Source organism: Conger conger, chromosome 1 (assembly GCF_963514075.1).
Source record: "Conger conger chromosome 1, fConCon1.1, whole genome shotgun sequence".
Classification (NCBI taxonomy): Eukaryota; Metazoa; Chordata; class Actinopteri; order Anguilliformes; family Congridae; genus Conger; species Conger conger.
Genome location: NC_083760.1, coordinates 84,667,542 through 84,695,472, shown reverse-complemented (window position 1 = coordinate 84,695,472; position 27,931 = coordinate 84,667,542). Strand labels below are relative to the sequence as shown.

The window sequence follows — 27,931 nt, the reverse complement described above, 5'->3', positions numbered from 1 at the left end:
CGAGCATTAAAAAGGGCTCACTGACATGTTGACTCACCCTCTGCCTGTGTTTATAGTCCATAAATTCAGGGTTCAAAATATACAGTTGACGGACTGACACTCTGTACCAAAACGTTGTATAGCTGTACAGTAATTCAAGCTCATTGGTTTAAAATCGGTTGTAATAGCCACAGCCAATGGCATTTTAACATCAGTGTGTTCACAGAGAAGGTGGAGTTTGAAGGCGTTTGTGTCATGGTGGGAGGTAATGACCCGTTGTGACCACCAGAGGGCCGGGCCTCATTGGTTCCACCTCGACTTCATTAGCGCCAGGGGAATTATCTCCCTTCAATGCTTTTGTGTCCAACTGTTCGCTCTTGCGCAAAGCCGGTAAAAGCACTAGGTAGACTCTGTTCTCTTACGAGTCCGGTACTGTGCTGGTGTGTGTCATTACAAACTTAAAAAGGTAAGGAAGGCGTTCAGTTTTAGTGTTGTGTACAACTGACGCCTTCCTAAAAGGTCTTTGGTTCTTCTTATTTATTTTGGGCTCGTGTGAGTCGGTGGTAGAGGGACGTTGTCCCCGGTATTGTATTTTTGTTTGTATTTCCTCCTGAGCTGCGCCTCAAGGGTTTTTATTTTCATACCTAGCATTTTTTCGCTAGGTTGTATTTGGTCTGCGAACGTCAGATACAAGCACTAATTTTGGTTTGGTTATTCGCCCTGTTTTCTAAGGGTTGTTTCATTTTCTTTAGCCATTTGGGGTTTATTTCTGTTTATTCGAAATCTCCTTTGGGTTATTTTCTGTTCCTCCCCTTGTTCCGGGAAAATGTGAGTTTTATTGCACACAATAAATTACTGTTTTATTTTGTTTTTAATGCTCACTTCTTCTTGCTAACATTTTTTGAATGCAATCAGCAGTATCACTGTCAGCTTTGCCTCCTGTATGCATACGTACAATCAGGTCCATAAATATTGGGACATCAGCACAATTCTCCTCTTTTTGGCTCTATACACCACCACAATGGATTTGAAATGGAACAAACAGGATATGCTTTAACTGCAGACTTTCAACTTTAATGTGAGGGTATTTACATCCAAATCAGGTGAATGGTATAGGAATTACAACAGTTTCTATATGTGCCTCCCACTTTTTAAGGGACCAAAAGTAATGGGACAATTGGCTGCTCAGCTGTTCCATGGCCAGGTGTGTGTTATTCCCTCATTATCTCATTTACAAGGAGCAGATAAAAGGTCTAGAGTTCATTTCAAGTGTGCTATTTGCATTTGGAATGCTGTCAACTCTCAATATGAGATCCAAAGAGCTGTCACTATCAGTGAAGCAAACCATCATTAGGCTGAAAAATCTAAACAAACCGATCAGAGAGATAGCGAAAACATTAGGTGTAGCCAAATCAACTGTTTGGAACATTCTTGAAAAGAAAGAATGCACCAGTGAGCTCAGCAGCACCAAAAGACCCGGAAGTCCACGGAAAACAACTGTGGTGAATGACAGAAGAATTATTTCCCTGGTGAAGAAAAACCCCTTCACAACAGTTGACCAGATCAAGAACACTCTCCAGGAGGTAGGTGTATGTGTGTCAAAGTTAACAATCAAGTGAAGACTTCACCAGAGTGAATACAGAGGGTTCACCACAAGATGTAAACCATTGGTGAGCCTCAAAAACAGGAAGACCAGATTAGAGTTTGCCAAACGACTTCCAAAAAAAGCCTTTACAGTTCTGGAACAACATCCTATGGACAGATGAGACAAAGACCAGGCCAACTTGTACCAGAATGATGGGAAGAGAAGACTATGGAGAAGGAAAGGAACTGCTCATGATCCAAAACATACCACCTCATCAGTGAAGCATGGTGGTGGTAGTGTCATGGCGTGGGCATGTATGGCTGCCAATGGAACTGATTCCCTTGTATTTATTGATGATGTGACTGCTGACAAAAGCAGCAGGATGAATTCTGAAGTGTTTTGGGCAATATTTTCTGCTCTTATTCAGCCAAATGCTTCAGAACTCATTGGACGGCGCTTCACAGTGCAGATGGACAATGACCCAAAGCATTCTGTGAAAGTAACCAAAGCGTTTTTTAAGGCAAAGAAGTGGAATGTTATGCAATGGCCAAATCAATCACCTGACCTGAATCTGATTGAACATGCATTTCACTTGCTGAAGACAAAACTGAAGGGAAAATGCCCCAAGCAGGAACTGAAGACAGTTGCAGTAGAGGCCTGGCAGAGCATCACCAGGGATGAAACCCAGCGTCTGGTGATGTCTATGCGTTCCAGACTTCAGGCTGTAATTGACTGCAAAGGATTTGCAACCAAGTATTAAAAAGGGAAAGTTTGATTTATGATTGTTAGTTTGTCCCATTACTTTTGGTCCCTTACAAAGTGGGAGGCACATATAGAAACTGTTGTAATTCCTACACCTTTCACGTGATTTGGATGTAAATACCCTCAAATTAAAGCTGAAAGTCTGCAGTTAAAGCATATCTTGTTCGTTTCATTTCAAATCCATTGTGGTGGTGTATAGAGCCAAAAAGAGGAGAATTGTGTTGATGTCCCAATATTTATGGGACTGTATATACGTATATATGCTGTGAAATGAAAAAATCAAACAGAAAAACTTTTTAATTACTATTCATTTTAATATTTTGCAATATTGTGCATGTGGAGTACAAATTTATACAAATGCGTACTATACTAACGTTCAACTCAGTAGAAAAAATATATATATTTTATTGAATGCATACACATAGGAGTCTACATATCTGAATCAAGCTTTATTTGAACAATGAAAAAACAAATCTGAACAACAGCAATTGAAATCCACCACCATACACACACTCTCTGTGCATAGAGGAGTGGTTCTCTAGTTTGGTAACTGGAGCCCCATTCTGTATGCTGCCTTTTATTCCAACCACAATTGCAATCCTAACAAGCTGTTATTTATTTAAAAAATGACAGAAACATATGTATATGAAAGCTGTTTTTACAACATTTGTTTAAAGGTGCAGTTGACCAATACTCAGGTGTTCATGAGTAACTGTAGCACTATATTTAGAAAGAGAAGTTGAGCACCACAAAAACTTGGTTCTATTGAGATGCAGGGGCTCAGGCAGCACTATATAAATAAAGGCCCTATATAACCATTTACCATCCTTTGTATCAGGGTGAGCAACAGATATCTAGAAAACTATCTGTGTGGATATATCGCACTCTGGGTAAGTGGAAACATTTTAGTGAATTGCCTCTTTAAAACTATTTAATCTCATTGGCAGTATTTGTGTCTTATTTGTATTGCTTGAAATATTTGTTTATTTCTATATTTTTTTAAAGATTATTTTGTCATATTACTGAGACTAAAGCACTTGTTAAGACATATGTTTTGGCAGCTGTTAGATGTGTTGAGTCTATCACAATTTCACATGTGAAGCCAACATTTTCACATGTGAATGAAAAAGAATATGCTGTGAGCCACGGTGGTGTAGCGGTTGGACTTTGGTTTGGTGCAGCTGCCCACGTGGACCGATCCAAGTATTTTCACATGTGATGAGCTTTTTGCATGTTCCCATGTTCAAAAACAAAACGTGACATTGAAGTCAGGTGAAATCCAACACCTCCTCTGACGTCTCTCTTTAACAAGACATTTCTGTCTGCAGAACTGCTGCTCGCTGGACTTTCTTTGGTTTTTCGAACCATGTGCGTGAAAATCCCAGTAGATCAGCAGTTCAAATCACATGCATTTTGAAAACGTGACTTGAAATACCATAGATTACCCTTTCCTACTCTCATTTAATTTATTGATGTTCACATGTACTCTTCACATGTTGTGTGTTCACGTGTGCATTTTTGACGCGTGGTTTTTGAACATGTGATTTTTTTAACGTAAAAGCTATCTGTGTTCACCCATCCCTCTCCCGAGCACTCCCAAACCGTCTCCTTCGCCTATTCCACCACTGAATAAGGAGACTCCCCCCCCGGCACCTCAGCGCTCTCCTCCATCACAGCCTCTTCCTCTCTCTCATTCCCCTTGTTTCCCCTCTGCCTCTCTTTCCGGATTTCGGCGTAGTCCGCCCCCCCAGTCTCCTTCAGTAATTACAGGACAGGCAGTGGGATGCCGAAGACAGCACTCACACAGCACATATACGCGATGCGAGGTGGAGTTTTTAGCGCTGATCTTGTTGCCAGCCTGGCACATGTATTCTCCAGCATCGCCGACACTGATCTGCTCCCAGCTCAGGGCTCGCCGGTCAGACGGTCTGTTTGAAGGCGCCGGCACCTCGGTCCACCCACCCGTCAGTGGAAGCGCGTGGAACCAGGTGTACCTGTTCGGCTCGGGAAGGGCCTCGGCGTGGCAGGTCAGAGTCAGGCTCCATCCGACCTTCACCCCTCCCTCACTGGCCACAATGCGTGTGTCTCTGGGTCCATCTGGGGAAAAAATGTATCTGTTTATGCATGTCAACACACGCTCAAAACTGAGCACCTATTAACAACATATCGTATCCTATTACTTTGTATTGCAGCTGGAAGCATAAATGCGCCCATGAACAAAGCCAGGAGATGTCAGACCGGGGATGTGGGGGTCAAAGAGTCCCTGACATGCAAATTAATTGAAAACTATTATCTTTATGGGTATTATGTGTACAGTATGTTGCTATTCCTTCTTGAATTACTCCACAAACCGGACAGAAATAGTTTGTAAACCATAATTGTAATAATGATATAGATTAATAGCTTGTCTGACAGCCCTAGTTACTATCAAGAGTGGCACATTTCCAAATGTCAAAGTGAACAAGACTCCCTTTTAAAATTGAAAAAAGAAAGAATTGTGTATCCAATTATATTTTATGTGAACATAGCTTTAAACAATATTGTATGGCTGGTGTATTAAGATGGAGTAAATTAATTTATTCATGTATATTACTTTTTTTTCTTCTTTTTTTAAAGCATACGTTTTGACCCAATCTAATAAGTGTTTGAGTCATATTTTTCACAGTCGCCACCAAAGGCTTTTTGGTGGGTCACGCTTGACCATCCCTGATGGGAACAGTAGGTGAGAGGAATAGACTGATACTGGACTGAACAGCCTGTGCTCATTGTTAGACATTTCCACATTCTTATGTGTTGTGTCTTCATTGTTCCATCACGTGCGGACTAAACGGTTGCAGAAGACTCACAGCGGATGGTGAGTCTTTCACGTATGGACTAAACGGTGGTGGAAGACTCACAGTGGACAGTGATTTGGACGTTTGGGGAGTTGTTATAACCCACAGAGTTGGTGGCACGGCAGTGGTAGTGGCCTGTGTCCTGGAGTTTTATGTCTGTGAGATTGAGCTCTCGGTCAGTACAGCCCAGCTGGCTCCAGTCTTTGTACCAGGAGTATGACGCTGGTGGATTGCTGCTCTGGACTTTGCAGGTAAAGCTGATTCTCTCCCCTTCTCTGACCGAGTCCGAAGCCTTGCCCGTCCATACACTGACCCCTTTCGGAGCATCTGAAAAGAAAAAGGTGGAAAGTCTCCGGTCACGCCTGATGCTGACGGAGGTTGTGCACTGTCCCTCTGCATTCAAGGTGGAGGGGCCTGGCAGGAGTGTACTCCCATGACAGGCTGTTCAGAGCACAGCGCTGTTTCTCTCTCATATCCCCACTTCCCAGTCAAATCACAGTCTGTCCCAAATACCAAAAAGAAAAAATAGAAGCAAAGACAATAACTAACATTTATCAGTTATTATTATTTATAGTTATTAGTTACATTATTGGCATTTGGCAGACGCTCTTATCCAGAGCGACGTACAGTTAATTAGACTAAGCTGGAGAAAATCCTCCCCCGGAGCAATGCAGGGCTAAGGGCCTTGCTCAAGGGCCCAATGGCTATGCAGATCTTATTGTGGCTACACCTGGATTAGAACCACCGACCTTGCTTGTCCCAGTCATGTACCTTAACCACTACACTACAGGCCGTTATTCATTAGAATAACAACTGAATGGTAAGCATGAAGGGGCTTCCCTTATATACATCAATGCAGAGCAACTTACTCTCAACATCAAGACTCACTTGACCGGTGCTCCATTGATTTGTATTTGAATAATATCTAGCCATGTATAACCACCAACCTTGTGTGTCCCAGTCATTTACCTTAACCACTACGCTACAGGCCGCCCGGTATTTGCTGTATTCAGAAAGGGTAAAGGCAGAGAGAGATAAGGGATCACAGCTAAGAAAGTCTATCAAGCCTCCCCCTATCCATTCCCTTTAAGGAGTTGGCTATCCCACAGATAGCAACAGGGGCAACCTTGGACACCCATGGTTGCTTGCTTTCTCTTTCATAGCAGTGTATTTGAGTTTAGCAGAAAAAAAAAAGAAGTGAGACTCACATATGACATCGAGTGTAACGACCGTTGAGTTTTTAACTCCCAGGTCGTTTGTAGCCTGGCAGAAGTATCTCCCAGCGTCTTCAGCTGTGACGCTGTTTAGTGTCCACTCTCTTTCCTGGGTAGTTTCACCTCGGCCCACTTTAAACCAGCGAAATGTGGGCTGGGGGTTTCCTTTACTGTGGCACGTGAACGTGACAGCATGCCCTTCCTTTATGCTGGGATCATAAGAGTCCGCCGTGGTAATGGGCGAATCTGAAGGAAGAAGCCAAACAAAACAAAAAATACATAAATACTTGGATGACAGCCATGTCTTATAACAAAAAGACTTTCTGGTTTCTTAACGTCATCCATAACCGTAAACCTATGACATTAGGGTTCCCTGACACAAGCATAAACCCCAATTCAATTTCTCTGACATAAGCATGCTTGGTTCTACAGATGGAGGAGAACCCTAATCCTGGCCTCTTATACATGAGCGTGCTCATGAGAATGAATATAATCCACATGAAAATCTTGTTTCATTTCGATTGTTCTGAAGTAAACATGGTTTATACTGCCCATGCCTTCATTATAGTGCAGCTTTTTAGCACAAATCACATGTTTATCATGAATAAATTACACTGTCATTGTCAAATATGATATAGCACAGGTGAATGCCATACTGTTTACAGTATACTGTATGGAAATGAGATGAAGATAAAATACAATATTGAGTATTTTTGCTTTAAAATCCAAATAAAATCTTGGTACATTTGATCCTGGCTCACGGTTGTAACAGGTGTGAATAAGTACTCGGGAACACAAAGGTTAACAGAAAAGGCTCACTGTACTGTAAATCACAGGGGACCGCATATGAAAAAGTATCAAGACCGATCGATGGCAATATGGGAAATACAGAAATCGACTGCGTGTAAAATGTACCTTTGATATGAAGATTGCACTATCAGGAAATATAAATCACACAGCTTACATCTCACGGTCAGCTTGATGCTCCTGCCGACACAAGCACCCTTGCTCCCTGACGGACTACAGGTGAACGTCACCCCGTCATGTGACCAGAGGGCCGGGAAGCTGAGCTTGGCTGTTTTGCCATCCTGGGAGTATGAACTGGATGGCAGTTGAGCTGACTCTGACCAGGCCCACTCTGGTCTGTCCTCACAGGCTGCTGAGACGGAGCATTGCAGGTGCACTGTCTCCCCACTTCGGACGAGCTCCGGCCCAGAAACGCTAACCTGGCATGGGTTCTCTGCAGAGGTTCCACAGAGATAGGTCATTAAGGTGAAAATGGTGATGAAGATTATGACAATTAGCATCATCAACATCATCATGTGTTTATGTGTCATACAAATAGAACACTGTATGTAACTCCCATATCCAACACATACCTACAGTACTTTTCATCATTACATTGCATTAACCACTACGCCACAGGCCTTTATTTATCAGAATAACGACTGAATGGTAAGCATGAAGGGGCTTCCCTTATATACATCAATGCAGAGGAACTTACTCTCAACCTCAAGACTCATGTTACTGTTGCCCCATTGATGTTCATTTGTATAATATCTAGCCAAGTATATTCCATTGTCCTCCAGTCTCAAATTACTGATGGTCAATTGGGAGGTCGTACGATCCGGACTGGTGCCCACGGATACTCGGTTTTCAAATTCCTTCGCAGCAGGTTTGTCAGCTTTGAGGTTGTACACAACAGTGCCCTCAAAATCGTTTGAAGTTGAATTCCATGTTGCGTTCTTCAACCAGACAACATTTCCACCCAGCATCGGAATCTTCATGTCAATCAAGATCTTCACACAGGAGCCCTCTTTAGCCTTCAACGGACTGGACGTGGAAATGCAGTCTAACCGTTAAAAGAAGAGAGAAAGAATGGACCCATTAGGAGGAACAGGACAATGCTAAAACAACGCGTTCAGGGCAGAAGTTGCAGGCAAACGCACATAATTTGACCAGGTGAAGAAGAACCTGTGTGGCCTTGTTTTGTGATATTCCCAGCGAAGCTATCCATGGAGTTTGGAGGCTCTGAAAAACGGTTTTCCTACACCACCGCCGGGAGGTGGAACTTTTTTTCAATGAGGAGTAAGGAAATGAGATGAGTATTCCCACGCCATGAGGCTGTTTTTGGCCGGCCTTGTGTGTGAGTCGCTCTCTTTTGTTACACCGAAATGACACATAGCCTACTGCTAGCCCTATACACACTGTAGATTAATTTATCTGTATTTGTTATTAATCACTGAGTTCATTACAGTACAACTTATTGTACAGGCCAATGTGGAATTGTTTACTCTCCTTTTTTGAAACGGACATTGAATACCTTTTTTGCTGAAATTTTAGTTAAATATTGTACCCAAAATGATTTTGAGTTGAATAATTAATATAGAATCTTCCCTATTTTGATGAACTTGAACTTAATTATGGAGTATTTCTTAATGAAATTCTGTTATCTATTATAATAACTAATAATATAGTTGGGACTACGTTTAGGCCATGTATTTTCTTCCATTATCAAAGCTACTATAATTATTTTATATATATATATAGATAGATATAGTACTGTGCAAAGTCTTAGGCACCTGTATAACATTCTGTACAGATAAGATTCTTTCAAAAATAATTCAATGGAAGGTCCTAAATAAAAATACTATACATTTTACATTACATTTTAGTAATTAGTAATACATTACATTTATATCACTGAGCACTTTATTAGGTAGACCTGCCCACCAGCTAGTTAATGCAGATATTTAATAATGCACAGAAGCATGCTGAAGAGCTAGAGTATGATTTTGTGTTTCAGATTATCCCCATCCTGATGATCCTGAAAAACCTACTATGCCCTGTGATTTTTTAAAAATATATATTTCTTTTTTTTGTTGTCAACAATTTAATGACCCCCGTGAAATATTATGTGGTTATCTAACTGGCTACTATTTTTGTTTTTGTTACTCTGCTTTAAATATTGTTTTTCAAAATATTGTGTTCATGACAGTGTTGTTTTAGAAGAAAATAAAAATAAAATGATTGAAAGAAAGAGCAGTCATTCCACCTCAAGGGCTTCATTTATCAAACGTGAGCCGAACAAAATTCCCCCTAAATTCTTTGGAAATGCTTTTGCACAAATAGGGCCTCATTTATCAAACGTGAGCCAAACGAAATTCACCATAAATTTATGAAAGATTTTTTTTTTTTGTAATGTGTGCTTTTTCCGTTTATTATTCCATTAATTTATATTTGATTTCGCTTTAGAGTGGCACAATTGTTTTAATAAGCCAAATGAATATTATGATTATTTATATCATTGCAAAACGCAACAGGATTCAACATTAAAATGGGTGATTGGTAAAATTGGTTTCATTAATAAATTCTTAAGTGAAGAGAAATATAAATTCCATAAAACATGTAAAACGTTTTCTATAAATACGCCGTACGCTGCTAAGACTGTCCTTCTCTTTACATCACATGTTTTGGCCTATTAGGAGACTTGACACGTGGTGTAGCCTACTTCGGAAGGAGCGCATATTCAAAGACCGATTTCTTTGGTGAGGCTCACAGAAGAAACAACGAACAATAACGGCGAGTTCAAGTTCAAACATCATGGTATGGCATGGCATGTGGCTGATAGGCTTCATTTGTTCATGAGTTTTGTTTTTTGCTTCGCGTTTAATTTCAGAGGTTGACTTGAACTGTGTTTCCCAGTCGAAAGGTGATAATTCGGTCATTCAGATATGACGTAAACGCAGCATTAAACTCTATTTAGATTACATTCATTGCTTTAATAGAAGATTGAAGCATGACGTACTTTCAGAACATGTTCAGGTGCTTTCCCTCCCCATCTTCTTGCAGACTAGCACAGGACAGTGAAAATATATCACTCCTTGATAATCCCAGACAGTAACGTCTCTCCTATAATTTTGTAACATTGCTTCCAGTTTCTACTCCTGTTTCATGAATCCGGCTCAAATTATTCTTTTTTGTTTCCATCACACTACATTTGCACACGGATTTCCAAAAACATTGATAAATGAGTGGAATATTATGATCTTAATATTGCAGCATTGGATTTTTGCAACAGGATTCAGATGTGAATTTTCAGATGTCATCTTCATTCAGAAAACTATGGTTGCTGTGCTGATCACCCTGTGTGTATGGACCCATTTCTAATGGAAAACAAAATGTGTACAAAAATGTACAAGGACAGTGATGTCATAGTAGGTACTGTACATACCGCCAATCAGAAACAGGCCAATGACCCAGAGAGAGGTCATGATGCACCTTCCGTTGTAAGTGTGAGGAATCTGAAAAAGAATACAGTGTAAAGCCACATGAAGAGTGTGTGTGTGCGTGTGCGTGAGTGCGCGTGCGCGCGTGTGTAATTATGTGCATGTGGGTGTGTGTACAGTATGCTAGTTTTGTTTCAACCACAATCGCAAACCCAGAATTTTAACAAGCTTCCCTAAATTAGGAACATTTACCCTCTGAAGCCATATTATGCCTGAAATTGTTGTGAATGCCATGAAGAATCAAATTCCCATGCTCATATTGCACTTCTCATGCTTCAGTGGGCTCCAGAATTGTTGGTACCCTAAACAAAAACGACTGAAAGAAGACTAGAAAAAAGATTGCATATAATAAGCTAGATGGATAATGATCTATATTTTATGTTCAAACATACAGGAACATGATTTACTTTTATTTCAACACATTTGCCATCATGTTTCAATGTTTTCTTTATTTTGTAATTTCATTTTTTTCTGAAAACCGCAAGTGCCAAAATTATTGGCAAACCTGACAATTATTGTAAATGAAATTAAACTAAATGAAATTGAACATACAATTTTACTTGAATTGAGTTCATCTTAGTCTAAAGGAACTATTATATTGTGTCATTATTTCCTGTTCCACTGGAATATAAAAATTAGGGAGCAAGCATGCAAAATCTCTTTGTCAATCATCAGCATGGGAAAAGCCAAAGAACTGCCAATTCAGAAGACACAGACGGTAATTGAACAGTTGGGTAAGAGACGCAAGAATACAAAAACAGTTCAAGGGCAATATATGAAGGGCAATAATAAAAAGGCATGAAACATATGGAATGGTTGCCAATGGGCCAGGAAAAAGATGCAAGTGCATATTATCCCCACGGACGATAAGATAATGAAGATGGTGAGGCCATAAGCAACCCAAGGATCGCAGTTTAAGAATTTTATACATTGTTTGTGTCTTTGGCTCACCAAGCCTAAAAGATATTTATAACATGGAACCTCCATACCAGCAAACTCTTTGGAAGTGTGGCACGAAAACATCCCTTACTGAGCTCAATAAACAAAACCAAGCATCTTGAGTTTTCCAAACCTCATTGGAATTGTAGAAGAGAGTCAGATGAAACCAAAATGGAACATTTTGGCTATACCCACCATCAACATGTTTGGCAGCAAAATGGAATGCCTGTGCTTGTACAAAGTAAACCAGGGGTGCCAATAATTGTGGAACCAGTTTTTTGGGGAAATAAATGTAATTTAGAGATGTATTTCACTTTGGTTGATTCCATTGAATCGATAATAAAACATAATACTTTACATGTTGGAAAATAAAGCGTATGTCAATAATAATTATTTTTTAGTTTGTGCATATTCATCGGGTGCCAATAATTCTGGAGCCAATTATATATTGTAAACAATTACATCAAATTAAAAAAATGTTTAGCTGATTAAATTAAAGACTCTTGGTTGCTGAACACAGTTGTTTAAGAGGGTAAATATTCTGTCTAAATATGGCAAGTATCTTATTCAGAGAAGTTAACAGTCCATTTCAGTGTTTGCAATTATGGTTGGAAGTGAAATCAGCATACACAGCAACTCCCCAGGATGGAGTTTGAGATCCAGTGGTGTTCAGTATGCATGCATGTGTGTGTGTGTGTGTGTGTGTGGGAGTGCGTTTGTGTATGCACATGTATGCAGGTGTGTGCGTGTGTGGGAGTGCGTTTGTGTATGCACATGTATGCAGGTGTGTGCGTGTGTGGGAGTGTGTTTGTGTATGCACATGTATGCAGGTGTGTGTGTGTGGGGGAGTGTGTTTGTGTATGCACATGTATGCAGGTGTGTGCGTGTGTGTGTGTGTGTGTGTGTGTGGGAGTGTGTTTGTGTATGCACATGCATGCAGGTGTGTGTGTGTGGGGGAGTGTGTTTGTGTATGCACATGTATGCAGGTGTGTGTGTGTGGGGGAGTGTGTTTGTGTATGCACATGTATGCAGGTGTGTGTGTGTGGGGGAGTGTGTTTGTGTATGCACATGCATGCATATGTGTGTGTGTGTGTGTGTGTGTGTATGTGTGTGTGTGGGAGTGTGTTTGTGTGTGTGTGTGTGGGAGTGTGTTTGTGTATGCACATGTATGCAGGTGTGTGTGTGTGTGTGGGAGTGTGTTTGTGTATGCACATGTATGCAGGTGTGTGTGTGTGGGAGTGTGTTTGTGTATGCACATGTATGCAGGTGTGTGTGTGTGTGGGAGTGTGTTTGTGTGTGAGTGTGTGTGTGTGTGTGTGTGTGTGGGGGAGTGTGTTTGTGTATGCACATGTATGCAGGTGTGTGTGTGTTCGTGTAGGTGTGCCACAGCTGGGGGTGAGTCATTCTCTGTTCTGCGGTTCCTAATCAGATCACTGGTTTAATGCTACTCCCCCCTGCCCCCACACCCACCCACCCTCTTTTCCAGTAAGTGGGTAGGACAGCATCACCTGTACATATATAACGTACTGTATGTATAAGTACATGTATAATATATAGTATCTACCAGCTCAGCTTCTCACATTGAGCAATTATATGTCTCACAGCACTTTTAATGCCTGCACCTTTACAAACCAGCATTATTTAATTAACGGCAGCACTGGCAACTTTGTTTATGGTGACATACTCAGCCTGTACTTTCCTATTATACCATGTTATTCGGCTGCATAGATCAGAAGAGTTTACTGTGCAGGATTTGAGTCAACAGATCTCCACGGTTTCTCCTGCCAAGGACTAGTATTTACTGAAATATTAATATCCACGGTGTTACTATTTTGGACTAACGCTATTTAATAAAGTACAGACATTTTTCTGAGTGAAGTTACTAAATTATTTAGATCTACAGACATCTGTTTTTAACTCAAAAGGCCACTGTAAAAGCAAAGATGATCTCTATTTAAACTGATAATGTTCATTTCTAATTATTTTCCCAGACCATAAACAAAACAGAGGACAGAAAAAAGGTATTAAACTCATCCACATGCAAATCAAATAATTGTTAATAACTGTAAAATTGCACTGACACCAGTGAGGACCGACCCAGCGGAAACAACTCATTCTGGAAACCGTTCCCTCAACGAGGAATTGTAAAAGTGGCTGCTTACCGGTACGTTGGACATAACAGAGGACCAGAAATCAGCCGCAGTTCATCTGGATGTACGATGTCCGTATGGTAAAATAACTGAACTTAAAACAGCCCCCCTCTCTGAGACACACACAAACAGAAGTCCCCTTCTCAGCAGCGCATTTGCATAGTTTAGTTTAGAAGAAGAAAAGAAAAGAACCTGTTTCCTGCTGATGATGACAGAAAGGCCATTATCTTTCTTCTTCACTCAGTACAGTGCATTTGTGTCTCACTTCCTTCTTTGTCTATTTTGGACAGTCTTCTGCAGCTGTTACTGTGAGCCCACTGCTTCATCAGAGGAAGGGAGAAAAAAAAATCGTCTTTTTGGAAATTGAAATGGCGTTTATTCCCAGAACCAAAGCATCTTCACTCCATTTCTGAAGCCTGTTCCACAAAGCAGTATCGCTGAGTTAGTCGCAAACTCGGCAAAACTCAGACCCCTCCCATATCTGGAACATGGACTGAAGTAAAAAGAGCTGTTCGGGGTTTTACTGTGCAGTTTATCAGGCTAACTCAGCAATCCTGCTTTGTGGAACTGGCTTCAGAAATGGAGTGAAGATGCTTTGGTTCTGGGAATAAACGCTATTTAAATTTCCAAAAAGACTCTTTTTTTCCCAGATGTCACAATACAGCAACAATGAGCTTTTTTGTTAAAACAAAGTCATTGTGATACAAAGGCATTGCATGTACTTGCATGATTTTTATGAGTGCAATTAATGTTCACGGCACAAGAAATGAAAGAAAATTTAAAAAATTGATTAGGTACACCTGCTGTTTGCGACAAATATACCTGCCCTTTAACACAAATATCTTGCTCCTGCAAACAGTCATCTGGCTGATTGTTGGTGCCAGACGTGGTGGTTGCAGCATCCTCCTGGGACTTTCAGACACTGCAGCTTAGAGAGAATGGTGCAATAAACAAAAACACATGCAGTGAGTGGAAAGATCTGAGAAGGGCGGCCTGTAGCGTAGTGGTTAAGGTAAGTGACTGGGACACACAAGGTCGGTGGTTCTAATCCCGGTGTAGCCACAAGAAGATACGCACAGCCGTTGGGCCCGTGAGCAAGGCCCTTAACCCTGCATTGCTCCAAGGGAGGATTGTCTCCTGCTTAGTCAAATCAACTGTACGTCGCTCTGGATAAGGGCGTCTGCCAAATGCCAATAATGTAATGTAATGTAATGTAATGTAATGTAATGAAATGAGAAGGGGCAGACTCGCTCAAGCTAATAGAAAGGCAACATATGCTCAAACAATGGCTGCTGAGAGCAGTGGTGTGCAGAGGGAGTCCCTGAACACACATAGCTCATACCTTGAAGCAGATGGACTACAGCAGCAGAAGAGCATGCCAGGTTACACTCCTGTCAATGTTGGCTCCACAAAAAGAGAATTAACCCTGCTGTGTAAGCTAATCATATTAACCCAGCAGTCCTCACTCCTTGTCCTGGAAAGCCGCAGGGCGTGCTGGCTTTTGTTGTTACTCAGCACTGAATTGATCAATGAAAGCCGTTAATTACTCATTTAACTCACCTCACCTGGTTTCTTGGGTCCTAAGCAGAATTTGATTCGGGGCCCCCCCGCCGCCTCGGTGCCACCAATACTGTTGACTATTGTCAATGCTTGATTATTCGCACACCAACTGTAAAACTAACACACCCAATATCGATTTTATTAGATGCAGCTGTGTTGCTTACATCATACCAATGTCTGGCATGTTTTTACCCTTCTATGGTTTTTAATCTTAAAAGGCAGCAAACTCACAAGAGTTAATTTGCGCTTTAATATTCAAAGTTATACAGCACTAAGTGGTATACTGAACGTGGTGTAGTTAAAAGTAACAAAATAAACCAGCATACAATGCATTTACCGTAAACAGATAGCCTTGACGTCTTATATCCCCCTAGTTGTATGTATAATAGCAAGCCTGTTAACCAGTCAGCTAGAGCAATTACTATTTTAATGGGGGGAATCCAGCTACTGTTATATTTTGTTCATGAATGTTAGATTAAAACGATTGCTAGCTAGCTAGCTGCCATTAGCTAAACATACCTTGACTGAACTGAGGCAGTGAATATTTATGGAAAATACATTTATGGATGCAAGCATACCTTTATCTTGCTGTTTTTTTCCCCTCATCTTCTGTTTTGTTCTTTGCTCTTTTCTCTGCTCCAGGAGAATATGTCTTTTTTTTGCGACCTTACATTTTGGCTGCTTTTTCCATCGACGCAGAGGAGAGGACTGTAGCCTAACGTTAGTCGGGCAGACTGTGCTCGCATTGAAATGCAGTTAACAGTCTGCTCGCGCATGAACGTGACACCAGCTCTGACAGAGGCAGCGGGAATTGATTAAATGAGTAGTTTTAATATTGCGTTTTTGTATGATTACCATTGACATAATGTAATACATCAAAAATATAAAAAAGACCATTTCAAGTGCTCTTAGGGGCCCTCTGATGGCCATGAGGGCTCTAAGCAGCCCCTTAGTTCACTTACGCATTGAGTAGGTCCTGAAATAATTACTGTATATTACTCTATTTGTCTCCAAAATAAAATGGGTCTCTTTCCATCTCCATTGGGTGACTCCAAGGGCTAGGCGAGCCAGTGGTGAAACGGAGAATTCATTTTGGGGGCAAATAAATTATTCTTCTATTTTCGCAATTAAAGGAAGTTGCTTGAAGAATAGCTCTTGAAGAAAGAATAGCAATGATATAGATTGCCTCTGTGTAGCAAATGCAATTTGGAGAATGCACTCAACGTAATTGCATGCAACTGAAATACTCTATGTGTCCCAAATGCAAGCTGTTTGAAAGGTGGCCAGCCACCGCTCCTGCCCACCACCTCCACGCTGTCCGCTGTGGCCATCGCATCCCACAATCCCTCACTCTCCCCCCCCGATTGCAGCCGCCACCACCTTCTCCGCATCGGCGGCCATGTCGTCGATGGCGCCGTTGAGCGCCAGGAACATGGCGGTGAAGGAGCGGCTGGCGTACTTGGCGGTCATGGGCAGGGCCATCTCCACCACCCGGGCGCCGGTGGGCTTCTGCTTCTCGGCGGCCGCCAGCAGTTTCTTCACCCCGTCCCTGGTGACCTCCTGGGAGAGGGGGCAGGACCGCAGGGCCTTGAGCCTGCCCCCGTCCCGCCCCCGTCGACGGGCCAGCCCCTCCAGCGACTGGTCGTCCAGGCCCAGCGAGTGGCGGGCCTTGCCCAGGATCCTCACCGCCACGCTGGCGTCCACCGCCGAGGACACCAGAGGGACGGGCATGGCCGCCGCACCGCCCGAGAGCGAGGCCGCCGCCCACACCAGCGCCTTGAGGGCGTCCCGCTTCCTGGTCACCACGGCGACGGACAAGGCCGGAAGCGCCAGGAGGAGGGCGGCCGCTTTCACTTCCGGGATGTCCCGCCACACTTCCTCCAGGAGTTCGGGGAAGTCCAGCTTCTCTAAGGCTGAGCTACGGACCAGGAAGACCCTCGGGGAAGCCGGCCCTTCCGTCCCCAGTGCCTCCTGGCTGGCCTTCCGCCAGGCCTCCATGGACTCCCGCGAGTCGTGCTCAGAGGCCAGCAAGGCAAAGTACACAGCCTCCCTCTGGAGCGATCTGGCCTCCCGCCACACGAGGGCGCTGTTGCCGTGAAAGGGCACCCGGGAGGATGTCATGATGACAGCACTGTAGCGCAGGAACTTGACTCTCTCCATGTACTCCTCAGGGTCAAAAGGCGAGCCTTCAGGGACCCCCGGCACATCCCACAGCCGGAAATCGGGGTGTTTGGGACTGGGGTGAACTGTCAGCTCATCTGGGGGGGTGGGGGAGGGGAACGGGGCCGCCCCACTGTCCTCGGGCCCCAAAGCGCGGAGGGAGTTGAGCAGGCCGGTTTTCTCCGGGCCCCTCTCCCCCACCACGCCGATATTCACCCTGCTGATGAGGAGGTCCTCCACTGCATCCTTCACCTCCGACAGGCCCTCCTTCTCCATCGACTCCTTCAGCACCTCCAGCAGGTTCAGGCTCCTGAGCACGTCTGCCATTGATGTGTCCTCAACTACAAAGAAACGGTTTCGTAAAGTGACAATACATTTTCCGGGGGTGCAGGCTGAGCTGATGTTTGTTTTCACCTTGACATCGAAACCCAGAGACCGGAGGAGGTGTGTAATCGACTGCTTTCATTGAACAATTTACTGCCGAGTTACAATGTAAATGCAAAGATCCACTTACTGTTTGTTTTACCTAATATTGTTCTTGTTGGCTATTTCCGCAGGAATACTGTACAGTATCTGGCAGTGTTGATTTAATTGAACTTGTGGTTTATAAAACGTTTCACTCTGTCTAAACATCTGAGTATTATTAGTGTGCAATTTCAAATTCTTCCACTGTGTCAGTTGTTACATACCTCTCCCCTTTTTCTTCCAGGTAAAACCTCCAGTCTAGCAGAAAAGTAGTCCCAATAGTTTATTCTGGAACAGTATTCCAGTTGCTTCATTTAGTGCAGATATCAATAGCAGTGTACTGAAGATATGCAGTATGTAATCTGTCCTGTGAAGAGGGCAGCCTAATCCAATATGCATATCCTTAATCCTTAATCCCCCCCCCCCACACACACACACACACACACACACACACACACACACAAACAGACACGTGAACCTGCACATGCCTAAGAATCCATACAAACACATACATGAACATACACTCAAATACAAACACACACATACACACTCCATTTGGGTCGTAAAAGGTTATAGTTAAGGATATAGCCTGAATGTTTCTGAAGCAGAACTCAATCTATTGAATTTATTAACCATATTTTTTAAGGTTTTATGAATGATACTCTCATTTTCTGAGTTTCTGTAGATGGAAACAAGGCAATCACCTGCCAGGGACAACCAATGAACCAGAAATTGATAGCTATGTCACCAGCTAATTCTACCCAGGATCCTTTGAACATCTCTATCTTTAAAACAGTAGCAATGAGGGATCCACGAGTTTGCCATTGAAGCAGGCACAGTGCAAGACTGACTTTCCTTCCAGTTCGACTGAAAATGTATCTCAAGTAAATGTACTGTATATAGAGTTCAAAGGAGAATTTGTTCAGACAGTGAGAAAAGTTTTTTTGTATTATGGACATTTTATTTGAAATAAAATAGTGAATGTGAAGCTAATGACCAGAGTGCTTAAAGTGCTGCTTTAATTGGAGGTATACGTATATACTATATACTATACATCCACCTTTAGTGGTGTAGGAATTTCATAACTTTTTGTCTCTCCACAAAGTGGAATGTGGCCTTGTATGAAACTACAAAGATTACAGAGGTAGTGCGTTTTCTCATGCGTGATCAGAGAAAAGTCCTCTTATGTATCTCTGCATTGCTCTGTCTCTCTCACACACACACACACACACACATTTTTGTTTTATCCTTTGCATATAGGATCACTCATGTGAAAACCTTTCACTACCTCATACAGTAGTTTCATGCTATTTATTACTTATTTTTTAGACTTCAACTGCTGTAGGCTATTGTAAGAAACCCACCAAATACACCAAAAGGCGGACGTATCTGAGAGGTGAAGGAAACGTGTGTAGTCTGACAAATGCTACTGGAACAGGGTTAATTTAATTTGATTATCTGGCTCCCAAAAAACAAGTTCAACTGCTCTAACAGTTCAAAAAAAGGAACTGAAAATGAATAGTGTGGCTCTATATGATCGCTATCTATTTGTATAGAGGCAGACGTCCCTGTGGCCTGTATAGTCTACAATGATACACTTAGTATGTATCTTATGACGGCACTGGTGTATAGGCGAGTGACTATGGGGTGCAGGTATCCTAGGTTGTATATGTCTGTAAGGACTCTAAACTTCTGAGTGTGCAGTGGTGCGAGTCAAGAGGATGCAGGTTCAAATTAATACAATTTATTCGACAATGTGCATTGCAGAAATATAATTATGTGGAAAGGTGCAATATGAATGGCTATACGTGAATGGTACGCAGGAGGTTGTATTATCGAGTCTCCTCAAACTATTCCATGTTTCCATCTATATAACCCAGGGTTTACAGGAAAACAACAAATCAGAGACGGGTGCATGGGGGGTTGGACCCAAAATGCACGACTCAGAAACAGGGGCGAAATAAAGTCAGTGAATGTCCAGTGAGCGTAGTCAAAAAACAAGTAACGTTCATACACGTAAAATCCAGCCAAAAACCGTACCGAGTACAGTACCGAGGGAGAAGGCAGTCTCGTAATCGGGACACCATGCAAAAAGTCCAGTAGCCAGGAAAGCTGCCAGCGGGGCAGAAGTACAGGCGGACAGTAGGCAGGCTCAGGGTCGATGACAGCGCAAGAGTCAAGACCGAAGTCTGCTCCGTGGGGGCAAAAGCACAAAGACAGCAGGCAAAGTCGTGGTACAGGCAGGCAATGGTCAACAAAACAGAAGGCAATAATCTTTGGTCAACAAACAAGCTTAGATCATAACGGGTATACAATGGCTTGACAAAACCGCTAAAGCGGTGCTCTGAGGAACAGGAGGCAACAATTCCACAAAGACTTGACATGGAACTGAGCTTATATGCAGGTGGAGACAGGTGCAGACAATTTGATTGAGAGCAGCATGAGAATGGAAATCAGGTGTGGAGGATTAACAAGTTTACAAGATAATTAGTAATCATTAGTAATAAGCCTATCCTGCCCTAGCGTGAGTAAATTAGTAAATGACATGCACAAGAAACGTAAGGTAACATGAACACATGGTTAGAATGTTAGCATTACCCAATCCTGATCTAGCGTTCGTAGATTAGTAAGTAGACAAGGGAAATTGAAACAATCAGGGAAGCGTGAGTGAAAGAAAGGGAGAGAGAGAAAAAGCAGGAATGCAAAAGACACAAAAAAGTGTATGCTAAACAATGAACGGTACAACATAACATGAAAAAACATAAATCGTGACATAACAAGTTTGTGAAATTATGACAATAAACTATATAACATGACATGGCAAGACTAAGAAATAAATGGTAACAAGAACTAAACATGAAACATAACATGACATGACAATTAAATGTAACAAGAAATAAAGCATAACAACATGGCGAGACTAGACTAACATAATACGTGACATGACAATAACCTAACTAAACATGACGTGAAACATGACAAAATCATCAAATAAAGAGTCACAAGACGGCGGTAACAACAATGGCCCTGCTGATGTTATCTCTGTATGTCTAACGAATCTGGTTAACCCTGATGGGAGCAATAGTCCTGTATTGAAGAGCACTGTCTTTTCATCAAGCCTTGCTGACCCTGTGTCAACATGGTCAACACAGTCTGTTTCCTTTTGGGGGTCTAAAGAGAGGTACACTTATGTAAAATTCCCGACACTATCCACTTAGAGTTATGATGCATTGTGTGCGCAGAAATGCTCTTATAAAATGCGTACCACTGTGTGGTTATTGCGCAACTGTCACCTTCCTGTCAGCTTAGACCAGTCTGGCCCTTCTCCTCTGACGACTCTCATTAACAAGGCGTTTCTGTCTGCAGAACTGCTGCTCATTGGATTTTACACCATTCATTCTGAGACTAGTGTGCATAACAATCCCAGGCGATCAGTAGTTTCTGAGATACTCAACCACCCTCTATGTCACCAACAATCAATCCATGGTCAAAGTCATTTAGATGACATTTTTTCCCCATTCTGATGGTTGATGTGAACATTAACTGAAGCTCCTGGCCCGTATCTACTGGATCCAAGCAGCATTCAAGTCAGTTCCACCTACTGAGGACTGCTCAGCTATAATTAAGTGATGCAAGAAGGGGGGTTTACACTACACAAATCCTTGTGTAGGTTGGATGTCTCACAGTTTCTCTGGATGTTCACTCTTGTGCACGTCCTCCTGTACTTTACTTGAGCTTTGTTGACAGGTTGCAAATATTAGCATGCAGGTGTAAAGGTACAATAGATAAGATGTCTTAAAACATTGTTACGAGACCATTGTAAATCCTTTCCGAGCATTAAAAAAGGCTCACTGACATGTTGACTCACCCTCTGCCTGTGTTTATAGTCCATAAATTCAGGGTTCAAAATATACAGTTGACGGACTGACACTCTGTACCAAAACGTTGTATAGCTGTACAGTAATTCAAGCTCATTGGTTTAAAATCGGTTGTAATAGCCACAGCCAATGGCATTTCCACATCAGTGTGTACACAGAGAAGGTGGAGTTTGAAGGCGTTTGTGTCATGGTGGGAGGTAATGACCCGTTTTGACCACCAGAGGGCCGGGGCTCATTGGTTCCACCTGGACTTCATTAGCGCCAGGGGAATTATCTCCCTGACCAGTATTTAAAGCCAGTGCTGGCAATCTTTCAACGCTTTTGTGTCCAACTGTTCGCTCTTGCACAAAGCCGGTAAAAGCACTAGGTAGACTCTGTTCTCTTATGAGTCCGGTACTGTGCTGGTGTGTGTCATTACAAACTTAAAAAGGTAAGGAAGGCGTTCAGTTTTAGTGTTGTGTACAACTGATGCCTTCCTAAAAGGTCTTTGGTTTTTCTTATTTATTTTGGGCTCGTGTAAGTTGGTGGTAGAGGGACGTTGTCCCCGGTATTGTATTTTTGTTTGTATTTCCTCCTGAGCTGCGCCTCAAGGGTTTTTATTTTCATACCTAGCATTTTTTCGCTAGGTTGTATTTGGTCTGTGAACGTCAGATATAAGCACTAATTTTGGTTTGGTTATTTGCCCTGTTTTCTAAGGGTTGTTTTATTTTCTTTAGCCATTTGGGGTTTATTTCTGTTTATTCTAAATCTCCTTTGGGTTATTTTCTGTTCCTCCCCCTGTTCCGGGAACATGTGAGTTTTATTGCACGCAATAAATTACTGTTTTATTTTGTTTTTAATGCTCACTTCTTCTTGCTAACATTTTTTGAATGCAATCAGCAGTATCACTGTCAGCTTTGCCTCCTGTATGCATACGTACAATCAGGTCCATAATTATTGGGACATCAACACAATTCTCCCTTACAAAGTGGGAGGCACATATAGAAACTGTTGTAATTCCTACACCGTTCATGTGATTTGGATGTAAATACCCTCAAATTAAAGCTGAAAGTCTGCAGTTAAAGCATATCTTGTTCGTTTCATTTCAAATCCATTGTGGTGGTGTATAGAGCCAAAAAGAGGAGAATTGTGTCGATGTCCCAATATTTATGGACCTGACTGTATATACGTATATATGCTGTGAAATGAAAAAATCTAACAGAAAAACATTTTAATATTTTGCAATATTGTGCTTGTGGAGTACAAATTTATACAAATGCATAAAATATATATTTTATTGAATGCATACACATGGGAGTCTACATATCTGAATCAAGCTTTATTTGAACAATGAAAAAACAAATCTGAACAACAGCAATTGAAATCCACCACATTACATTACATTAATGGCATTTGGCAGACGCTCTTATCCAGAGCGACGTACAGTTGATTAGACTAAGCAGGAGACAATCCTCCCCTGGAGCAATGCAGGGTTAAGGGCCTTGCTCAAAGACCCAACGGCTGTGCGGATGTTATTGTGGCTACACCGGGATTAGAACCACTGACCTTGCGTGTCCCAGTCATTTACCTTAACCACTACGCTACAGGCCGCCCTACCCACCATACACACACTCTCTGTGCATAGAAGAGTGGTTCTCTAGTTTGGTAACTGGAGCCCCATTCTGTATGCTGCCTTTTATTCCAACCACAATTGCAATCCTAACAAGCTGTTATTTATTTAAAAAATGACAGTGCAGTTGACCAATACTCAGGTGTACATGAGTAACTGTAGCACTATATTTAGAAAGAGAAGTTGAGCACTACAAAAACTTGGTTCTATTGAGATGCAGGGGCTCAGGCAGCACTATATAAATAAAGGCGCTATATAACCATTTACCATCCTTTGTATCAGGGTGACTAACAGATATCTAGAAAACTATCTACTATCTACTAACTACTGTGTGGATATATCGCACTCTGGGTAAGTGGAAACATTTTAGTGAATTGCCTCTTTAAAACTATCTCATTGGCAGTATTTGTGTCTTATTTGTATTGCTTGAAATATTTGTTTATTTCTATATTTTTTTAAAGATTATTTTGTCATATTACTGAGACTAAAGCACTTGTTAAGACATATGTTTTGGCAGCTGTTAGATGTGTTGAGTCTATCACAATTTCACATGTGATGCCAACATTTTCACATGTGAATGAAAAAGAATATGCTGTGAGCCACGGTGGTGTAGCGGTTGGACTTTGGTTTGATGCAGCTGCCCACGTGGACCGATCCAAGTATTTTCATATGTGATAAGCTTTTTGCATGTTCCCATGTTCAAAAACAAAACGTGACATTAAGTCAGGTGAAATCCAACACCTGTCAGCTTTGACCAGTCTGGTCATTCTCCTCTGACGTCTCTCTTTAACAAGACATTTCTGTCTGCAGAACTGCTGCTCGCTGGACTTTCTTTGGTTTTTCGAACCATGTGCGTGAAAATCCCAGTAGATCAGCAGTTCAAATCACATGCATTTTGAAAACGTGACTTGAAATACCATAGATTACCCTTTCCTACTCTTTTTATTTATTGATGTTCACATGTACTCTTCACATGTTGTGTGTTCACGTGTGCATTTTTGACGCGTGGTTTTTGAACATGTGATTTTTTTAACGTAAAAGCTATCTGTGTTCACCCCTCCCTCTCCCGAGCACTCCCAAACCATCTCCTTCGCCTATTCCACCACTGAATAAGGAGACTCCCCCCCCGGCACCTCAGCGCTCTCCTCCATCACAGCCTCTTCCTCTCCCTCATTCCCCTTGTTTCCCCTTTGCCTCTCTTTCCGGATTTCGGCGTAGTCCGCCCCCCCAGTCTCCTTCAGTAATTACAGGACAGGCAGTGGGATGCCGAAGACAGCACTCACACAGCACATCTACGCGGTGCGAGGTGGAGTTTTTAGCGCTGATCTCGTTGGCAGCCTGGCACATGTATTCTCCGGCATCGCTGACACGGATCTGCTCCCAGTTCAGGGCTCGCCGGTCAGACGGTCTGTTTGAAGGCGCTGGCACCTCGGTCCACCCACCCGTCAGTGGAAGCGCGTGGAACCAGGTGTACCTGTTCGGCTCGGGAAGGGCCTCGGCGTGGCAGGTCAGAGTCAGGCTCCGTCCGACCTTCACCCCTCCCTCACTGGCCACAATGCGTGTGTCTCTGGGTCCATCTGGGGAAAAAATTTATCTGTTTACGCATGTCAATACACGCTCAAAACTGAGCACCTATTAACCAACAACATATCGTATCCTATTACTTTGTATTGCAGCTGGAAGCATAAATGTGCCCATGAACAAAGCCAGGAGATGTCAGACCGGGGATGTGGGGGTCAAAGAGTCCCTGACATGCAAATTAATTGAAAACTATTATCTTTATGGGTATTATGTGTACAGTATGTTGCTATTCCTTCTTGAATTACTCCACAAACCGGACAGAAATAGTTTGAAAACCATACTTGTAATAATGATATAGATTAATAGTTTGTCTGACAGCCCTAGTTACTATCAAGAGTGGCACATTTCCAAATGTCAAAGTGAACAAGACTCCCATTTAAAATAAAATAAAAATTGTCCAATTATATTTTATGTGAACATAGCTTTAAACAATATTGTATGGCTGGTGTATTAAGATGGAGTAAATTAATTTATTCATGTATATTACTTTTTTTTCTTCTTTTTTTTTTAAAGCATACGTTTTGACCCAATCTAATCAGTGTTTGAGTCATATTTTTCACAGTCGCCACCAAAGGCTTTTTGGTGGGTCACGCTTGGCCATCCCTGATGTGAACAGTAGGTGAGAGGAATAGACTGATACTGGATTGAACAGCCTGTGCTCATTGTTAGACATTTCCACATTCTTATGTGTTGTGTCTTCATTGTTCCATCACGTATGGACTAAATGGTCGCAGAAGACTCACAGCGGATGGTGAGTCTTTCACGTATGGACTAAACAGTCGCAGAAGACGCACAGCGGGCGGTGAGACTTTCACGTATGGACTAAACGGTGGTGGAAGACTCACAGTGGACGGTGATTTGGACGTGTGGGGACTCTTTATAACCCACAGGGTTGGTGGCACGGCAGTAGTAGTTGCCTGTGTCCTGGAGTTTTATGTCTGTGAGATTGAGCTCTCGGTCAGTACAGCCCAGCTGGCTCCAGTCTTTGTACCAGGAGTATGACGCTGGTGGATTGCTGCTCTGGACTTTGCAGGTAAAGCCGATTCTCTCCCCTTCTCTGACCGAGTCCGAAGCCTTGCCCGTCCATACACTGACCCCTTTCGGAGCATCTGAAAAGAAAAAGGCGGAAAGTCTCCGGTCACGCCTGATGTTGGCGGATGTTGTGCACTGTCCCTCTGCATTCAGTGTGGAGGGGCCTGGCAGGAGTGTACTCCCATGACAGGCTGTTCAGAGCACAGCGCTGTTTCTCTCTCATATCCCCACTTCCCTGTCAAATCACAGTCTGTCCCAAATACCAAAAAGAAAAAATAGAAGCAAAGACAATAACTAACATTTATTATTATTTATAGTTATTAGTTACATTATTGGCATTTGGGAGGCGCTCTTATCCAGAGTGATGTACAGTTAATTAGACTAAGCTGGAGAAAATCCTCCCCTGGAGCAATGCAGGACTAAGGGCCTTGCTCACAGGCCCAATGGCTGTGCAGATCTTATTGTGGCTACACCTGGATTAGAACCACCGACCTTGCTTGTTCCAGTCATTTACCTTAACCACTACGCTACAGGCCGTTATTCATCAGAAGAACAACTGAATGGTAAGCATGAAGGGGCTTCCCTTATATACATCAATGCAGAGGAACTTACTCTTAACATCAAGACCGGTGCCCCATTGATTTGTATTTGAATAATATCTAGCCATGTATAACCACCAACCTTGTGTGTCCCAGTCATTTACCTTAACCACTACGCTACAGGCCGCCCGGTATTTGCTGTATTCAGAAAGGGTAAAGGCAGAGAGAGATAAGGGATCACAGCTAAGAAAGTCTATCAAGCCTCCGCCTATCCATTCCCTTTAAGGAGTTGGCTATCCCACAGATAGCAACAGGGGCAACTTTGGACATCCTTGGTTGCTTGCTTTCTCTTTCATAGCAGTGTATTTGAGTTTAGCAGAGACTCACATATGACATCGAGTGTAACGACCGTTGAGTTTTTAACTCCCAGTACGTTTGCAGCCTGGCAGAAGTATCTCCCAGCGTCTTCAGCTGCGACGCTGTTTAGTACATTTGATTTTGGTACATTTGATCCTGGCTCACGGTTGTAACAGGTGTGAATAAGTACTTGGGAACACAAAGGTTAACAGAAAAGGCTCACTGTACTGTAAATCACAGGGGACCGCATATGAAAAAGTATCAAGACCGATCGATGGCAATATGGGAAATACAGAAATCGACTGCGTGTAAAATGTACCTTTGATATGAAGATTGCACTATCAGGAAATATAAATCACACAGCTTACATCTCACGGTCAGCTTGATGCTCCTGCTGACACAAGCATCCTTGCTCCCTGACGGACTACAGGTGAACGTCACCCCGTCATGTGACCAGAGGGCCGGGAAGCTGAGATTGGCTGTTTTGCCATCCTGGGAGTATGAACTGGATGGCAGTTGAGCTGACTCTGACCAGGCCCACTCTGGTCTGTCCTCACAGGCTGCTGAGATGGAGCATTGCAGGTGCACTGTCTCCCCACTCTGGATGAGCTCCGGCCCAGAAACGCTAACCTGGCATGGGTTCTCTGCAGAGGTTCCACAGAGATAGGTCATTAAGGTGATGATGGTGATGAAGATTATGATAATTAGCATCATCAACATCATCATGTGTTTATGTGTCATACAAATAGAACTCTGTATGTAACTAACATATCCTACTTGTGTTTTGGTTGTGAATATTTGTAATGTTTCTATTTAAGTCGTAAATCCCATATCCAACACATACCTACAGTACTTTTCATCATTATATTACATTCCATTATTGGCATTTGGCAGACATTCTTATCCAGAGCGACGTACAGTTGATTAGACTAAGCAGGAGACAATCCTCCCCTGGAGCAATGCAGGGCTAAGGGCCTTGCTCAAGGGCCAACAGCTGT

The 27,931-nt window shown here is 42.5% G+C and overlaps 3 protein-coding genes across 3 annotated transcripts; all 3 read right to left on the bottom strand.

Annotated features, from left to right (window-relative positions):
- Positions 1-1,590: 1,590 nt before the first annotated feature.
- Positions 1,591-13,965, bottom strand: LOC133138260 (B-cell receptor CD22-like). The gene is made up of 8 exons (XM_061256904.1): positions 13,765-13,965; positions 10,609-10,678; positions 7,879-8,226; positions 7,339-7,614; positions 6,369-6,620; positions 5,224-5,487; positions 4,130-4,423; positions 1,591-1,601 (listed from the first exon to the last, which is right to left on the bottom strand). The coding sequence occupies exons 1-8, from the start codon at positions 13,777-13,779 to the stop codon at positions 1,591-1,593; spliced, it is 1,530 nt and encodes a 509-aa protein (XP_061112888.1). The 5' UTR covers positions 13,780-13,965.
- A 2,694-nt stretch (positions 13,966-16,659) lies between these two features.
- Positions 16,660-17,799, bottom strand: LOC133121491 (interferon-inducible GTPase 5-like). The gene has a single exon (XM_061230690.1). The coding sequence runs from the start codon at positions 17,797-17,799 to the stop codon at positions 16,660-16,662; it is 1,140 nt and encodes a 379-aa protein (XP_061086674.1).
- A 6,537-nt stretch (positions 17,800-24,336) lies between these two features.
- LOC133138461 (B-cell receptor CD22-like) lies at positions 24,337-27,692 on the bottom strand. The gene is made up of 3 exons (XM_061257245.1): positions 27,302-27,692; positions 25,851-26,114; positions 24,337-25,001 (listed from the first exon to the last, which is right to left on the bottom strand). Exons 1-3 carry the CDS (start codon positions 27,672-27,674, stop codon positions 24,595-24,597), a joined length of 1,044 nt encoding a protein of 347 aa, XP_061113229.1. The 5' UTR covers positions 27,675-27,692; the 3' UTR covers positions 24,337-24,594.
- Between the last annotated feature and the right edge of the window lie 239 nt (positions 27,693-27,931).

Coding starts and splice junctions, on each gene's coding strand:
- LOC133138260 (XM_061256904.1), bottom strand. Junction 7,615..7,878: donor CATGAGTCTTGAGGTTGAGA/GTAAGTTCCTCT, acceptor GAACCTCTGCAG/AGAACCCATGCCAGGTTAGC. Junction 5,488..6,368: donor CGTTACACTCGATGTCATAT/GTGAGTCTCACT, acceptor TTTTCTTTTCAG/ATGCTCCGAAAGGGGTCAGT.
- LOC133138461 (XM_061257245.1), bottom strand. CDS start 27,674: ATGACACATAAACACATGATGATGTTGATGATGCTAATTATCATAATC. Junction 26,115..27,301: donor CATCAAGCTGACCGTGAGAT/GTAAGCTGTGTG, acceptor TTTTCTTTTCAG/ATGCTCCGAAAGGGGTCAGT. Junction 25,002..25,850: donor CGTCCAAATCACCGTCCACT/GTGAGTCTTCCA, acceptor TTTTTTCCCCAG/ATGGACCCAGAGACACACGC.
- LOC133121491 (XM_061230690.1), bottom strand. CDS start 17,799: ATGGCAGACGTGCTCAGGAGCCTGAACCTGCTGGAGGTGCTGAAGGAG.